General features: G+C 39.7%; 1 protein-coding gene across 1 annotated transcript; it reads right to left on the reverse strand.

The window, feature by feature from the left end:
* Positions 1-1166: 1166 nt before the first annotated feature.
* LOC127639471 (hepatocyte cell adhesion molecule-like) lies at positions 1167-13369 on the reverse strand. The gene is made up of 7 exons (XM_052121523.1): positions 13331-13369; positions 13068-13203; positions 9618-9938; positions 6810-7094; positions 6607-6717; positions 6443-6492; positions 1167-1997 (listed from the first exon to the last, which is right to left on the reverse strand). Exons 1-7 carry the CDS (start codon positions 13367-13369, stop codon positions 1947-1949), a joined length of 993 nt encoding a protein of 330 aa, XP_051977483.1. The 3' UTR covers positions 1167-1946.
* Between the last annotated feature and the right edge of the window lie 5337 nt (positions 13370-18706).

The raw sequence follows: 18706 nt of genomic DNA on the forward strand, positions 1-18706 counted from the left end.
CCTGAACGGTGCAATTCTAGCAGTTATTTAGTAAACTCAAAGCGGTGCTCAGCTCTGGTATCTGGACACAACACGCCAAGCAAAGATTCCAAAGCTCAAGGATAAGGTGACTTTGTAAGGGTGAGAAAACCTGTGCACCTCATGAAAGGGAACATACACAGCTATGAGCTGAAGGACGGATGAACTTGGGATGCATCTCATCTGGCACCACTGCATACAGATTTCACCCCTGATGAACAATCAGATTCTGCTCCATCTCCAGAAAACTTTAACATTCGAGCAGGAAGACACATATATCAATGTTGATGTTGCACATGCTTGGTTAAGAATGCATTGTTCTGCATATTGGTGAAATGTGAACCACTCAGAAAACTTGGGATTAACTGAGTATCCTGTTTTGTACCTTTGTTATTGTAACTACAGCACAGGTATCATTATTTAAGTTTGGGGAGATGTTGTGTTCATGTAAAGACACTGCTAATTAAGAAACGCCCACTAGGGGAGTTGTTGTATTCTGTGGGGATATACAGTATGTATTTAAGAGGAAAAGAGGTGTATAAAATGCCTGCCATACTTGAGTAAAGACATGTGCATTATCTCGGTGTGATCTCTCCTAATTATTAACGACCACGCAACACTGACACCTACCTGTCGCAAAAATGTCTGTGTCTTCTCTTGCTATGATAAACACACATTTATCATAGTAAACTACACACATAGTTCATAGACATCTATTAAAAATAATTTACAAAATAAATGTTGTCTTGCCAGTGTACCTGCCGTACTGGTACCGCCACGTTATGCTGTTCTATACTAAGCTTGTCGGGGCATCCTATTAAAAGGGTTCTGACTGCACTTACATCCCACAATGTAATTAACATTCATTTTAATTTTATAAACATTTATATTTACATTTATGCATTTGGCAGGCGCTTTTATCCAAAGCGACTTACAGAGCACTTATTACAGGGACAATCCCCGAGCAACCTGGAGTTAAGTGCCTTGCTCAGAGACACAATGGTGGTGTCTGTTGGGATCGAACCAGCAACCTTCTGCTTACCAGATTACCAGTTATGTGGTTTAGACCACTACACCACTAACCATTCCATACACCACTTAAACAAATGGTAGGCAGCAAGAAACACATGAGTCAGTGACAGTGTGATCAATGTTTAATAATAAAAGGTGACAAGATACTTGTTAGTTTAAATTAAAGGGATAGATCATCCATAAATTCTGTCATCATTTACTGTCACACAGGGCTGGACTGGGAAGAGAAATCGGGCTGGGATTTTGCATAGCAACTGGCCCAAAAGTTGAGCGGGAGCGCTGTCCTTTTCTGCATATAGTGGCACAGTTTTGTGGTCCATTCTGCATAACGCGGTGGCTCATTTTAGCTTATCGTGGCCCATTCGGCCCGATTCACGGCCAACCCACCGGCCCACACGGTTCTCCCAATGGCCAGTCCGCCCCTGATCAGCCCCAAATTGCGTCGGCCCACCGGGAAAATGCCCAGTATGCCAGATTACCAGTCCATCCCTGCTCTCACTTGTTCCAAGCCTGTCTGACTTTCTTTCCGTGGAACATAAAAGAAAATGTTAGACAGAGTGACAACCTCAGTCACCATTCACTTTCTTTGCATCATTTTTCCATACAATGAAACCGAAAGGTGTCCGAGGCGGTCAGTCCTTAATCTTTTTTTTTTATGCACTACTTTAAGCTAAAATACAGTCTTGCATTTCTGGTATATACACTGCAAGATTATCACTAAAGCATAGCAACACAATTCAGGCCAGATATCAAAATAACAGCTTATGTGAGAGATCAAGAAGAAAACCAAAAGAAGGTGTCGTTAGGTAAAAAGGCCCAAATAAAGTCCCAATAATACACATGTTCCTCTGAATAATATCCTGCCAGAGAATAAAGTCCAACTTGATAGAGTTAGTTCATCGTTTCATGGCAACATTTTCATACACCGCATCTGCACCCTTTGATTTCTGCAAGGAAACACATCAGTAAGTTTTTCATTGAATTGCAATCCTCACAAAACCCTCACACTACCTCGGCGGGATGCATCTTCATTATTTCACAAGGTGGAATTGTAACATCAACACAAAAGCAAAAGAACACAGAAACATGGAGCAGCAGGAAATGACATCAAGCATCTAGTTCTTACATCACAATCGTAACAGTGAAATGATCAAACAGATAGACCGTTGAGACTGTTACACTGCGGAAAGCTTGAAGTCAGACTAAAGCAGAGAAACAGTGATGATAAAGCTCAAATATTTCCATATGCATGCCAGTTTAGCAGGAGCACTAAAGTCTGATTCAGTTAAAAACAGATGATCTCAGTTCTGATGTTTGTTTCCGACAGCCGTTGTTTTTTCTTCAGAGAACAGCAACACCAACTTCTTGCTGCACCATGTCTACAAAGCAACCTTACAGTTGTCTACACTGGCTGCATGTCACCTCTGACCACAGACTAGCTGTGAGCTCAAGATGACTTCACGAAAGGTAAAATGGGTGAATAACTGTATATCCTTCTGTATTTTCAAAGGAAAATGCATCGATTTAAAACTGACTTTGTTTAGAATTTAAGAATAATGAATCACTGCCATGCAAGTTAAAACTGTACATTAATACAGTTATCAATAAATATGACTTAAAGTTTTAGTATTGTTTAACAGTAACAACACAACTCATAATGAAGTCATATGTGTTAATAAAATAAGCTCATTTCAGGCAGATGGGGAAAGGTGTTGTGCACCACATAAAAAATAGTAATGGGGCGTCCTCCATCAACTAGATAAAAGGTGCATCGTGGTGCAACTCTGGCCCTGTTCACATCTGGCATTGCTATGCATCTCTTTAGACCACTTCTGTTTGGATTTCAAAGGGAGTGTCTCTGATTGAAGTATGTGACGTTATGATTCGTGTTACTGCTTGATAAAAAGTGCAAAAGCTTAAAGGAATAAAATGAAAATGCTAAAACTGTAACGTTGGTTCGAGGAGTGCAAGAGAAGAGACGCAGGAGTATCTTTCAAGTCTTTTGTAAGGAAGCACGCTGGAGAGGAACATCATACAAAACGAAACGTAATTCATAACCAACTAAATAACACTGACAAAGGAATGGACAAAACTAGAGGGTATTTATATGCAGGTGCTAATGAGGGAATGGAGAACAGGTGAGGTGAATTGGAAACAGTGATTAGGACAGTGCATTATGGGAAATGTAGTTGGAGAAAATTTAAGTCATAGGATAAAAAAACATTTCATAATAAGAGTCCATGTAACAGTTATTTTTAAATTTAATGTAATAACATTTGAATGCATGATGTTTAGAGCAGAGTAGGCAAATGAGCCATTGCCTCCTCAAAAATTCGGGTGCAAAAATAATTGACTACATACAGTGAGGAAAATAAGTATTTGAACACCCTGCTATTTTGCAAGTTCTCCCACTTAGAAATCATGGAGGGGTCTGAAATTGTCATCGTAGGTGCATGTCCACTGTGAGAGACATAATCTAAAAAAAAATCCAGAAATCACAATGTATGATTTTTTAACTATTTATTTGTATGATACAGCTGCAAATAAGTATTTGAACACCTGAGAAAATCAATGTTAATATTTGGTACAGTAGCCTTTGTTTGCAATTACAGAGGTCAAACGTTTCCTGTAGTTTTTCACCAGGTTTGCACACACTGCAGGAGGGATTTTGGCCCACTCCTCCACACAGATCTTCTCTAGATCAGTCAGGTTTCTGGGCTGTCAGCTGAGAAACACGGAGTTTGAGCTCCCTCCAAAGATTCTCTATTGGGTTTAGGTCTGGAGACTGGCTAGGCCACGCCAGAACCTTGATATGCTTCTTACAGAGCCACTCCTTGGTTATCCTGGCTGTGTGCTTGGGTCATTGTCATGTTGGAAGACCCAGCCTCGACCCATCTTCAATGCTCTAACTGAGGGAAGGAGGTTGTTCCCCAAAATCTCACAATACATCCTCTCCTTAATACAGTGCAGTCAGCCCTGTCCCATGTGCAGAAAAACACCCCTAAAGCATGATGCTACCACCCCCATGCTTCACAGTAGGGATGGTGTTCTTGGGATGGTACTCATCATTCTTCTTCCTCCAAACACGGTTAGTGGAATTATGACCAAAAGTTCTATTTTGGTCTCATCTGACCACATGACTTTCTCCCATGACTCCTCTGGATCATCCAAATGGTCATTGGCAAACTTAAGATGGGCCTTGACATGTGCTGGTTTAAGCAGGGGAACCTTCCGTGCCATGCATGATTTCAAACCATGGCGTCTTAGTGTATCACCAACAGTAACCTTGGAAGCGGTGGTCCCAGCTCTTTTCAGGTCATTGACCAGCTCCTCCCGTGTAGTTCTGGGCTGATTTCTCACCTTTCTTAGGATCATTGAGACCCCACGAGGTGAGATCTTGCATGGAGCCCCAGTCTGAGGGAGATTGACAGTCATGTTTAGCTTCTTCCATTTTCTAATGATTGCTCCAACAGTGGACCTTTTTTCACCAAGCTGCTTGGCAATTTCCCGTAGCCCTTTCCAGCCTTGTGGAGGTGTACAATTTTGTCTCTAGTGTCTATGGGCAGCTCTTTGGTCTTGGCCATGTTAGTAGTTGGATTCTTACTGATTGTATGGGGTGGACAGGTGTCTTTATGCAGCTAACGACCTCAAACAGGTGCATCTAATTTAGGATAATAAATGGAGTGGAGGTGGACATTTTAAAGGCAGACTAACAGGTCTTTGAGGGTCAGAATTCTAGCTGATAGACAGGTGTTCAAATACTTATTTGCAGCTGTATCATACAAATAAATAGTTAAAAAATCATACATTGTGATTTCTGGATTTTTGATGTCTCTCACACTGGACATGAACCTACGATGACAATTTCAGACCCCTCCATGATTTCCAAGTGGGAGAACTTGCAAAATAGCAGGGTGTTCAAATACTTATTTTCCTCACTGTAAATTAAACAAATAAAATATTATGAAAGGTGTCCACCACACGCTTCTTTACTGAGCTTCAGATTTGTCTCATCAGTGTAACTGCATGTTGATATCAGACACACTTTAATTATATGCAGTGCCGAGTAGTAACGGATTACATGTAATCTGGATTACATATTCAGATTACTAAATGAATTACTTGTAATGAGATTAAATTACATTTTAAAATACTCGCAATTAGAATACAGTTACTTTTTCATAGGTTACATGATTACATTTTAATGTAATAGCAATATTCATTCTGAATCAGCACACCGCTGATATTCGTTCAGTAAATCTTCAAGTGTTTTTGGAAGGGGGGGGGGGGTTGTGTGTTACCTCAGCATTTAACCACCATTTATCACTATAGTGATAATTTCATTTTTAAGAATGATTGAATTTAATTGCTTCAGAGTATCTAGTGGATGCCATCTCTAAGGGTGCACACAATGTGCAGCAATATGGAACAAAGCCCATCGCTCTACGCAATTATTTGACATTTATGCATTTGGCAGATGCTTTTATCCAAAGTGACTTACAGTGCCCTTATTACAGGGACAATCCCCCTGGAGCAACCTGGAGTTAAGTGTCTTACTCAAGGACACAATGGTGGTAGCTGTGGGGATTGAACCAGCAACCTTCTGATTAACAATCATGTGCTTCAGCCCACTACACCACCACCACTCCACATAAAATATAATTTAGGTTGAAAGTAATCCAAAAGTAATCGGATTAGATTACCACAAAAATGTAATCTGTGAGATTAGGTTACTGATTGCATTTAATTGTACAATGTAATTTGTAATCAGTACCAGATTACAATTCACAAGTAATCCGCCCAGCACTACTTCTACGTATTCGCTTTTCAAATGATATCCTTAAGTCGCATTTAACCAGCGAAGTTTAAACTCTTGTTTTAGTGTGGGGGTTGATTGACAGGTGAGTGGGCGGTGCTTCAGTGCTGAACGAATGAGCATTTACACTATGAGCCCAATGTGGTCACATGCATTTTCCACCACCTCCGGATGTGGTTGTAGTGGGCAAATCTCTAAAAGGTTTTGACCCCGTATACACTTGCCTTTAGCATCGTCCAACTTAAAACGGACTGCGTTAAATGCATCTTAATGCTAAGTGTAAACAGGAAATCTGATTTATCGATCTTGTTTTGTCGCATTGCAGTACACAGCACATATCCAGTGTAGACACGGTTACTTTACATTACTTTTCTCAACTTAGATGGAGCTTGACAAGACAGATAATGGTTTAAAGAGGCTCAATGACTTTCATGTAATTGGGAGATCATTTTGGTTACTTTTCCACCGAGTGTCTGATGCTACACACAAAACTAGAGAGAATGTGTTACATCACAAGCTCCAATCAGATTGCCTGACTGCAGTGCGATGTCTTGCGACACTCATAAATCATCTTACCATCTTATTTTGTGACTTTCGTTTTTTGGAAGCTTCTTCCTGGGTCTGGGCTGCATTAATAAGAATGACAGGCATGTTAAAACAAGAAAGCTTTTATAGTAATATGTACTGTATTTTTACAATCTTTTACCAGATTCATTAATTACAGGTAATACTGTCCTGACCTATTTTTGTGCATTTCTTGTAAATGCAGAATATCACAAATGCAACCAAAATCAACAGAGATCCGGCAGCAGCAGAGATCAGCACCATATGAACTAAAGATGAGTCCAGATCTAATATAAACAGAGAGAGAGACAATAGTGTAACTGAATCTGTCAATCTGATTTTAAACATGTTATAAACACAAATATCAGCACTGACACACCTGAACACGTCTGACAGACTTCAGTGATGTTGAGATGTTTAGTCTGGTTTCTGATGGGATTGTTGATCACACAGCTGTAGATGTTGTTCTCCTGATATTCCACCTCCAGAGGTAGAGAGAGACTGCTGTTGAGATCAGACACACTGATGGAGGACAATAAACTGTTTCCTTTGTACCAGGAGAGAGTCACCTGTGTCACATTCACCACTGAACACACCAACACACATTTAGAGCTTGAAGAACATTGAGAAGAGTTACTGGTGATCACAGGAACCGGCAGACGAGCTGGAAAGATTGCAAGAATACACAGAAGAATGGATCAATCAAATCAGTCTTATTTTCAGTTTAATATGTCGAGTGAGAGTTTAGAATGACGTCATTAAATCATCTCGAACGTTGAAATGTTTGATCATTTTCAGCCTGATCGCACTGATATAGGTAGCTATTTGTACATTAATATTTGTAACATTTAAACGTACATGTTTGAACATTTGAATAGACACTAAAATGTTCAATATGGACGTTTGAAAGCATCTACTTTACTAGTTACTCTCACTATTTTATAGATAATTTAGATCCCTTAACCTACCCCAACCTCTAAACATAACCACATTTCAACAATATAGAGTCATGTAACAAGTCGCTTCATGTACAGTAGCAATCATTTTATATATATATATATATATATATATATTACACACCTACTCCTAAACCTAACCAGAACCATTTATTAAGCGTATAAAACACGTAACATGCAGATCAATTTAATCACAAAAATGCATTCAGAAAAATGGCCAAATTCAGTACAAAAGTGGTCCAAATGGCGATGCGCTGCATCCGATGTGCTCCCTGACGGCGTACAATAGCATTGTGTGATGAAGAGATTGGAATTAAATTATGAATCGCTGTAAATCTTCACCATAACGGCACTATGACACCTCATTCAAACATACAGTATTTATCGTAGAATACAACATGTTGGAAATGGAGACGCTTGAGAGCCAAGGAGCATTCGACATCACTGCTGTAAAACCGGTCGTAATGCTTGAGCAATGTTTGAATTTTGAAAACGAAGCCGACGCATGTTGACGGGTACAGCGGGAGCGGATTGAGACGGACATCGTTGAATAAAAGGCTTGAATTTGTGTCTGTTCTCAACACAAAGCAGTCTTACGATTTGGTGCTTCTGTGGTTTGTTTTGTTTTTTGGCATATCCTGAAAATTCCTTTTGTGTCCCAAAACAAAAATAAAATGCTTAATAAATGATTAAACACAGTTTTTAATCATTTTAACATTTTAAATTGGTTAAGTCTTGGTTAAAGTGATATAATCCTTTAACACGCTGTATAGGGCAGCAGAATCCCATTGATTATAAATTAAATGTAATTTCTTGATTAATTCTATGAATTATTCAATATTAATCCATTCAAACAGTACATGTAACCATTTGTAAGTTTCTATAGGTGCTAATACGTACAATTAGGACGTTTAGATGCGTTAGTTACGTTTGCTTGAGCCAGACTTTACATCGAATACAGACGAATTCTCATGAGATCACGTTGACATTTTCATAATGTAAATAGAGCTGTTCTGTTTTTAGTCCTAAAGTGTGGAAAATGGAGTGGTGGTGGTGTAGTGGGTTAAAGCACAGGTAACTAGTAATCAGAAGGTTGCTGGTTCGATCCCCACAGCCACCACCATTGTGTCCTTGAGCAAGACACTTAACTCCAGGTTGCTCCAGGTGGATTGTCCCAGTAATAAGTGCACTGTAAGTCACTTTGGATAAAAGCATCTGCCAAATGGATAAATGTAAAATAATTGGCACTTTTGAGTGATTTTTCAAGACAATTTTTTATGGTTTTTCAGAATGCCATTTTTCAATTTGTGACTAAAATAAGTTCTGTGGTTAATATTGCTTGAATAGACTTTAACATTGTGTTCTACAACATAAATTGCAGTTATACCTCAAATGCAAACTTTGAAGCTGTTGTCTTTATTTAGCATCATGTTAGCAACTTGGAAAAAAATCACAAATGTGTCTTCAACATTTACGATTGAGGTGACGGTGTAATGTAGAACAAAACATTAAAATCTTAAATAAGCTAGCCTTCCAGGTTGGCCTACAAATCAATGTCAAGACTGGACAGTTCTTGAGATAATAAAATAGCATGCATTAGCAGGACAAACCAGACTGTCAATAATGGAGCTAGGACAATGACTGAAGTATCTCAATCTAAATTATCTTAATTTGAATTCTAGATGAGAAATTTAACAAAATGGAAGATTTTTTTTTGTGCTTTTTATTCGTCTTTATTTATAAATCACAGATATTTATTTCAATTTATTTATCAATTTTGTTTTTAAGGTGGAATTAACTGTAAATACTCAGATTATAAAATGAAAGACTGCAGAACTCCAAACACAAATCTCTCAAATATAGATCTCAGAAATTCAGATTGTAATCCAACGAGGCTCAAAGGTTAAGCTTCCATACTCCAGAGGGACAAGTAGAGGTTATACGAATAAAATGAAGCATTTTGGTCAATCACAGAGCTACCAGAATTCTCTGGCGCGGTCCAGAGATATGTACATGACACTTTGCGAAGCCAAAAGGCCGAGGGAATGCATGCACTGTTAAAATGCATATCACAGATGCGCATTAAGTTTGTGTGAATGTAGATGTTTAGCTGCCTTACTGTAAACAATCAAGTCAATTGTCTTAAATGTCACATGTCTAGAATTCAAATGAACAAGATTCAGATTCAAATATTTTAGTCATAGTTCCCGCTCCATAGTAACTCTACTCACCATTGACAGTAACATTGAATGTTTTTGATGACAGTTTAGCTCCACTGATCTGTAGTTTATAAAATCCAGCGTCTGTGATTCTGGTGTTTGTGATGGTGAGATCTCCAGTTTTATGGTTCAGTAACAGTCTGTCTCTGAATCTCCCATCAGGACCATCAGACATTGAGAAGATTCCAGCCTCTTTATTGATTTGAGTAAAGGGATCATTTTTAGCTCCAAAATTCCACATCATGTCATCACCTTCATGTATTTCAGTATCATTAATGTATAAAGTGACAGATTCTCCCTCCATCACTGACACCGACTCACCGCCAAACACACCTGGAGAACAGATAAGGTTTCTCTTGGATTAGGGCTCCTGTTGGTTTACTTGACCTTTAACTGAGATCAATTGTAGTTTTAAATGAGAAATGGAAAATGTTCAGAACAGCAGCACAATCACAAAAGGAGAAAATGACAGGTGAGGTACATTAATAGATTAGCGTGTCAACCAATAATTTAATCTTTTTGAATGTGATATTTTGAAATCTGTGAAGATAAATATGTTATTTATATCCGATTGAATTTACAAGTTTAATTCTGCTGGACATTTGTAAAAGCTTAATAATTTTTAGGTGTGGGACGGCCAACACAGAATCTGCACCCACAAATTTCAGTAGAAAGCTGGGCTGTATTTCCACAGAATTCAAACTCCCGTCGTGCAGCAATTCAACACGTCTCTAGCCGCAATCGGTTTTCGTTGCTCTTATATTTGGGCTAATTTGATCATGCTTACAGTTGCTAAAATTAGCAACTCTTGTCTAAGGCCACATCCACACTTACCCATTTTCATTCGAGTATGAATTTGCAGTTATGGAGGAAAATATTGTTCTATAAGAGGCGTAAATGCAACATCGAACCGTTTGAATGTTTGAACCCATTTCAAAACAAATTCTACAGAATTTCCCAAAGAATTTCAGCTCAGAAAATTTTAATTAGCAGATCCCATCTAGGCCAGCTGATGGGACATTTAGATCAGCGAAAACAGGGAAATCACAAAACGATACCTGAATCCAAAGCTGCTCTCATTTGAAATGACTGAAAATGCAATGAACAATACTATTCTGTTCTGAAATAGAAATAAATTAAGCCATAAAGGTACATTAATAACTTACCAACCAGATGCCACCAGCACAAACAGAACAAAACACGAGTGTGAAACATGTTTCATATGGCAGAGATTGAAACACATTAGTAATCTGGTATTGATCTGCTGTTACGTGTGAATCCTCCCCCATCAAAATTTGACGACCCTCCCAGTTCACACAAGCTCTGTTAATTGGTGATTTTTTTTGTAGCCTAACATAAAAGTGTTCTTTTAGCTCCTAAGACACTGGTGATGGAAATCGTTCTTTATTTTGATGATTTAACAAAGGTAGTTGTTGAAAGAAGGTGATTTGGCTGTGTTAGATATCTAAAAGTACATGGTTGATTATTGGAATAATCATGCTAAATTTAATGTCAAAATAGAGATTGTTAGTTTTAAAATTGTTGTATATTCATTTAATAGTCAATGGTTGTGTATGCCAAACATAACAACAAAAAGTTAAAACCGTCAATCATCTTGCATTCACATTTTCCTTGTAGTATGCACTGTGACAGTTTACCAGCTTGGATTTGTTTGAGTCAAAGTGAAACCTGTTGTGGTCTAAACTCTTTAAAAATGTGGTTTGATCTGTTGGGTGGACAACGCTTGTGCATGCATGTTTAGTTTGCAGGCAAGGGGCTCTTTCCGGTCCTGCTAATGTGAAGTGATGAACTCACAGACACTGATGTTTGAAGTCAACAATTACTAAAATCTCAATTGTTATATTAATAATTTAAACACTGGTCCACCATTCATCATGATCATAGATTTTATAAAGTTTCAACATAGAGTAATATTTTTAATGTCAAAATGTATAATCAGACATTCAATATTCAACATAAAAATCAAATTCAACAGCAATGGACATTTGTTTATTTAGAAGTTCCCTGGGAAAATCCACCATCAATTCTCTAGTATGTGCCGTCAGCAATGTTCGTACGAAGAGCGTTTTGAACTTGACTATGTCAAAACTCATAAATAAGCAGTTTTACAACATATTTCCACAAATGTTTTATTTCTCTTGTAAAAGAGTTGCAATTTTGGTTTCCCTAGGTAAACTAAAGCTTCTCTGTATCTCAAATATATTGCCTTTTTAACCTTAACGGTATTCAAAGCGCTTTACACTGTGACTCATTCACCCATTCACACACACACATCAATGGTGGCAGAGCTGCTATATAAAGGTGCTAGCCTGCCATTGGGAGCAACTTGGGGTTCAGTGTCTTGCCTAAGGACACTTCGGCATGTGGGCCGGGATTTGAACCACCAACCCTGCAATTAGTGGCCGACACGCTCCACCACCTGAGCCACAGCCGCCCCACATTTCACTAGTTTTCCCTCAGATGAAGAACGTAGAAGTTGGTGAAAGTTTCTTCAACTCGACAAGGCTCAATATTATTAAAGGAGGTATACCACTAAGGCTATAACTGGTTATCTGTTTCCCATATTCCTCATGGTGGCTTAGTGACTCGCCTCAATCCAGTTGGAAAAGGACGAATCTCATTTCCCTCCACGTCCGAGACGTCAATCCGCACATCTTATCACGTGGCTTGTTGAGTGTGTTACCGCGGAGACCTAGCGCCTGTGGAGGCTTCACGCTATACTCCACGGCATTCAATCTCAACTCACCATGCGCCTCACCGAGAGCGAGAACCACATTATAGTGACCATGAGGAGGTTACACCATGTGACTCTACCCTCCTAGCAACCGGGCCAATTTGGCTGCTTAGGAGACCTGCCTGGAGTCACTCAAAACACCCTGGATTCGAACTCACGACTCCAGGGGTGGTAGTCAGCGTCAATACTCGCTGAGCTATCAAGGCCCCCTAAATGGTTGACTGTTAAAAAATTATTATTTTAATTAAGTGTGAAACTTTGCTTTACTCAGGGTTGAAAGCAGGTTTTAAAAAGACGATGGCCTGAGGTTATGTGCATTGTGAAAACCACTAACGCGTGTCACTATCCACTGCCATTGTATTGAAAAATGTTTTTATTTTATGTTCTACAGAAGAATGAAAGTCATCTGGGATTGGAAAGACATGAGGGTGAGTAAATGTCATGGTTCTGGCATTTGTGCCAGCTCATAGTGTTGTTTATTTTTCTCTCTCTCCCTCGTTTTTCACAGGTGGAGCTGACACAGCCTTTCCCGGGAAGGCGCTGATCATGGCAATGATTTACTCGCCCGTTCCACCTACTTCTCACTGATTGCACTCCCTACTGATTCCTTGTGTTTTCACTCTTTCTTTGCCAGTTTATTGTTTGCTGTCAAGTGTTAACCATGCTCTCTTGTTTAGTTGGAGATTGGTCATGTGTCTGGGCGTTACCTTCCTGTTCGCCTGTTATGTCGCCCAGTTCCCTTGGAGGAGGATTCCTCGGTATCTGCCCACGTGTCTGGGAAGAAACTCGCCTGGGCTTTGCTTCACACCACACCAGCTTCAACTGACTTTCTTCGGATAGCTCCTGAATTACACAACGCACGCACTCATCATATTAACATGCTCATACCTTAGCCCACTGAGCGGCTATAGCTTTTGACTCTGCTCATCACTGCAGCCGGTGCCAGGTGTGCCTATCCTCGTTTACAAACATTGTTGTTAATAAACTCATTGACCGTTTCCCATTTCATTTGGGTCTCTTTGTCTCCCCTCGCCCTCTGACAGTAAATTATGACAAAATTGTCATTTTTGGGTAAACTATTCCTTTGAAAAACTGACGGCTTGAATCCTTGAGGTCTTAAAAGCTGTGAATGGTTATTTTAAGAACAGAAAGTTTGAAATAGAAAAAGTAATTTGCAACATTATATTTTTGCTGTATTTTTGGCACATTTAGAATAGATTTTTGGAGTTGTGTGGAAACCCAAGCCTACTTAAGTATGGTGGAAAAGATGCCAGTGGCAAGAAATGTGTTTATGGTGTGTGACTGTGTAAGTGGTTGGGTAAGCTTAACTTGGGAGAGGTTTGTAATCATGCAAAAAAATGCACAGGAACACCTCACCTTCCTGTGTTTGACTGACAGATGGCACAAAAAAAGAGAGTGTATTTGTGTGAACGTGAATGTGTGTGTGGGTGTGTGTGAGAGAGAGAGAGAGTGAGAGGCAGATACCCCCTAATTATACATATTGAAAAACGATACACCGTGAACACCGCTGCCTCTCTCTCAGATGAGCTTAATACTTTTTATGCTCGTTTCGAGGGAAACAACAACGACCTCATGGAAAGAGCTCCCGCGGCTGAAGACTCCAGCCACCCGAGCCATGGGCTGCTCTCACTGCTACCATCAGGCAGGCGGTATCGCAGCATCAGGACTCGCACCAGCCGACTTCGTAAGAGCTTCTTCCCCCAAGCAATCAGACTTGTGAACTCTTGATCGCTCACGATACATATATCAGCACTGCACTTTATTAGCCTCAGACTGGACCTATATTTTATACTTCACTTAATAATACACTGGCTACTTAATAATACACTGGCAACTGACTATCAACTGACAGCTGAATGTCAACACAACATTTCATATTTTTTTCCACTGATTACATGAGGGGGGTCTATGAGTCTGTGCTCACTGTGACGCTTGTGAGGTCGAGACAGACACACTTTCTCCTTCACTGTGAGAAATTTTCAAACCTCTCAAAACTCTCAAACCTGCATGTGTGTGTGTGTGAGAGAGAGATTGAGTATGTGTGTGAGAGAGAGAGAGAGAGAGTACTGTATGTGTGTGTGTGAGAGAGAGAGTACTGCGTGTGTGTGTGAGAGAGAGAGAGAGAGAGAGAGAGTGAGTACTGTATGTGTGCGAGAGAGATTGAGTGTGTGTGTGTGTGTGTGTGTGTGTGTGTGTACTGCTCTGTTTTGGCCTCAGCATCTCCTCCAAACCTCAATGTAAACACCCACTGTTATGATTGGCTAACATTGTGCAGCCCATCCAATGCAGCCATATGTGATCTGAGCAAAGGAACAAGCTCAGCAAAATGATACAAATTAAATTACACATTGTATCCAAATATATGAAACTGTTTACTCAAGCACAGCAGCACCATCAATTATAAAATATCAAACAGTCATAACATTTGAAACATTCATGAAACTGGTTAGTTACTTAACTGCCCCATCCTTCAAAAACAATTCCTTTGCAAAACTTCAGTTGTATTATGACTGGTTCACAAGCAATCCTCGCTGATATGAGATGAAAAAAACATACAATACACGCTGAATACACTGAAGACAAATCTACATAACACAAACACAGTACATATTCCAATGCACGATGAAACAAGATGCACTCATACAGTATAATCCTCTACTGATGCACACATAGCCATAAAAATGGTCAAAGACATCCACCTAGTGCATGTCAACAATCAAAAATATTGCAGATGGGTGCAAGAACACATCCAGGATGTGTTTATGCTCAAACTAGCAAGACAGTGCAGCTGAAAGAAACAGAATGGGAGTTGTAACACTTAAGATTAAAACTATGGTGTGATTGCTCTGTTAGTGCGGTTCATTTGAACAAGTGTAAACCTTGGTGTGCACCAAACAAGCAGACAGAGACCGCCTGAATGGGTCTCAGTCCGCTTCCAAACAAACTCTGGTGAAGTTTGACGGATATATGTATGCAACATGGACCAAAGACGTCTAAACGGACCAAAACCAGGAAGTAATTTGACTCAAGCATACCTGGTTCTTCTAATCATAGGAGCGATGTTGCCCATTACAGTTCGGTACAGGTGTCGGAACCGCCGTCAGCCGTCCTTGCAGTTTTTGTGTGCAACGGAGGAATTCCAACCAAGTTCCGTCAAATATATACAGTGAGGAAAATAAGTATTTGAACACCCTGCTATTTTGCAAGTTCTCCCACTTTTAAATCATGGAGGGGTCTGAAATTGTCATCGTAGGTGCATGTCCACTGTGAGAGACATAATCTAAAAAAAAAAATCCAGAAATCACAATGTATGATTTTTTAACTATTTATTTGTATGATACAGCTGCAAATAAGTATTTGAACACCTGAGAAAATCAATGTTAATATTTGGTACAGTAGCCTTTGTTTGCAATTACAGAGGTCAAATGTTTCCTGTAGTTTTTCACCAGGTTTGCACACACTGCAGAAGGGATTTTGGCCCACTCCTCCACACAGATCTTCTCTAGATCAGTCAGGTTTCTGGGCTGTCAGCTGAGAAACACGGAGTTTGAGCTCCCTCCAAAGATTCTCTATTGGGTTTAGGTCTAGAGACTGGCTAGGCCACGCCAGAACCTTGATATGCTTCTTACAGAGCCACTCCTTGGTTATCCTGGCTGTGTGCTTTGGGTCATTGTCATGTTGGAAGACCCACCCTCGACCCATCTTCAATGCTCTAACTGAGGGAAGGAGGTTGTTCCCCAAAATCTCGCAATACATGGCCCCGGTCATCCTCTCCTTAATACAGTACAGTCGCCCTGTCCCATGTGCAGAAAAACACCCCCAAAGCATGATGCTACCACCCCCATGCTTCACAGTAGGGATGGTGTTCTTGGGATGGTACTCATCATTCTTCTTCCTCCAAACACGGTTAGTGGAATTATGACCAAAAGTTCTATTTTGGTCTCATCTGACCACATGACTTTCTCCCATGACTCCTCTGGATCATCCAAATGGTCATTGGCAAACTTAAGACGGGCCTTGACACGTGCTGGTTTAAGCAGGGGAACCTTCCGTGCCATGGATGATTTCAAACCATGACGTCTTAGTGTATTACCAACAGTAACCTTGGAAACGGTGGTCCCAGCTCTTTTCAAGTCATTGACCAGCTCCTCCCGTGTAGTTCTGGGCTGATTTCTCACCTTTCTTAGGATCATTGAGACCCCACGAGGTGAGATCTTGCATGGAGCCCCAGTCCAAGGGAGATTGACAGTCATGTTTAGCTTCTTCCATTTTCTAATGATTGCGCCAACAGTGGACCTTTTTTCACCAAGCTGCTTGGCAATTTCCCTGTAGCCCTTTCCAGCCTTGTGGAGGTGTACAATTTTGTCTCTAGTGTCTTTGGACAGCTCTTTGGTCTTGGCCATGTTAGTAGTTGGATTCTTACTGATTGTATGGGGTGGACAGGTGTCTTTATGCAGCTAACGACCTCAAACAGGTGCATCTAATTTTGGATAATAAATGGAGTGGAGGTGGACATTTTAAAGGCAGACTAACAGGTCTTTGAGGGTCAGAATTCTAGCTGATAGACAGGTGTTCAAATACTTATTTGCAGCTGTATCATACAAATAAATAGTTAAAAATCATACATTGTGATTTCTGGATTTTTTTTAGATTATGTCTCTCACAGTGGACATGCACCTACGATGACAATTTCAGACCCCTCCATGATTTTCAAGTGGGAGAACTTGCAAAATAGCAGGGTGTTCAAATACTTATTTTCCTCACTGTACGTCATAAAAGTCCAATCAGGTTGTGACTTTCTTGTTGCCTTGTGTTGTATCGATAGGTTCGGTTTTTAAAATGCCAGTGTGAACGCCAAGCGAACTAGGACTAAATGTATCATTTTCTTTTTTGGTCCAGACCAAGAGAACCGAACTACAAGTGTGAACACACCCTTAAAGTGGCGTGAGATACATGACAACGGTCAGAGACAACAGTCTAGTGCATGTTTATATACAAAAATAATCCTAAATAGTCCAAATCGGTCCCCTTTGGTGTTCAGGAATAGTTAGGCCACAGTAGATTTTTGCCCTGCTCTCTCTCTCTCTCTCTCTCTCTGTTTACAAATGGAGTTCCAATGGATGGGGTCAAGGGTATGTAAAGGGATGCAAGGGATGATGTAAAATAGGCACCGTTGTTGTTGCTGTAGAGGCGGTCATGAATTACTGGACCCCATAGTGACGGAGGTAAGTTGTGGAAATACAAGGCTTTTTTGTAGCTTGGTTTCAATAAATGCTTTTTTTGCATCTGGGATTAGGTTTTAAGATGTAAAATTTACAATGTGTTGTTACAGTACAATTACCTCTTATTTGTCAAAATATCTAGGGATATTTTATTCATGACCCCTTTAAAGTGGAATATGCAGTGAGTGATTAGATGAGCCTTATGTAGCTTGATGAACAGTATTTGTGGCTTTCCATGCATTCATGCACAACTCCTCATAGAATAAGGCAAAATATAAAGGATTATAATGTTAATGCAAATTTAGCATACATCTCTTCATCCCATTCAGTGCAACTAATCACTCTGTGAGGGTTGGGGAGATCGCTTGAACTCTGATCTCTGAACGCTGATTGCTCCGATTGGAGAGCTATGTGAGAACTTCATTTCAGACAAGGAAGACTCTGAGAGGATAGGGTTGGTGTGGCTGAGAAAAGGGTGACTTTTTAACACAAAAAGACCTACAAATGTCTTATCCACACTTGTAATTGTTTCTGCATCAAGGATGAACCACATATTCAAGATTGGGAAGGACCATATGTAAGGATTGAATAATCAGCCATGGAAAAACCCCATATTATACCACTATTATAAATAATTGGGGGGATACGTGTCCCCTTCAGTGTCTATGGTGGTTATGGCACTACTCTGCATTTTAAGCTGGGATAGAAGAAAGTATTTTTTCACAATGAAAAAGTTACACTCTTCAGCTTTAAGTGGAGATTTTGTCTCAACAAAGGGTTATATACAGCAATATACTTCAACTTAAGCACATTCAATCTTGATACTATTCTGACATATAACTGTCTATTTTGACCAACGTTGCAAGATTTGTTACTGAAGTAGCTTAAACATTGGTACGAAACATTGTAATTATGTTATGATGCAATGTATGTAATATGGACGCTGTAGTGTAAAATGTTACTCCATTTCTCATACTCCATACTCTTGTTTCTAAGCCAAGCAAAACCAAAAATGTTTCCACAAATGACGATAGTTTGTTGTATGAGGAAGTTTGGAATGAGGAGGTTTGAAAATCTTACCTCTCCCAGACTTGACTTGTTAA

Source organism: Xyrauchen texanus, chromosome 48, assembly GCF_025860055.1.
Source record: "Xyrauchen texanus isolate HMW12.3.18 chromosome 48, RBS_HiC_50CHRs, whole genome shotgun sequence".
In the NCBI taxonomy this organism is placed as follows: domain Eukaryota; kingdom Metazoa; phylum Chordata; class Actinopteri; order Cypriniformes; family Catostomidae; genus Xyrauchen; species Xyrauchen texanus.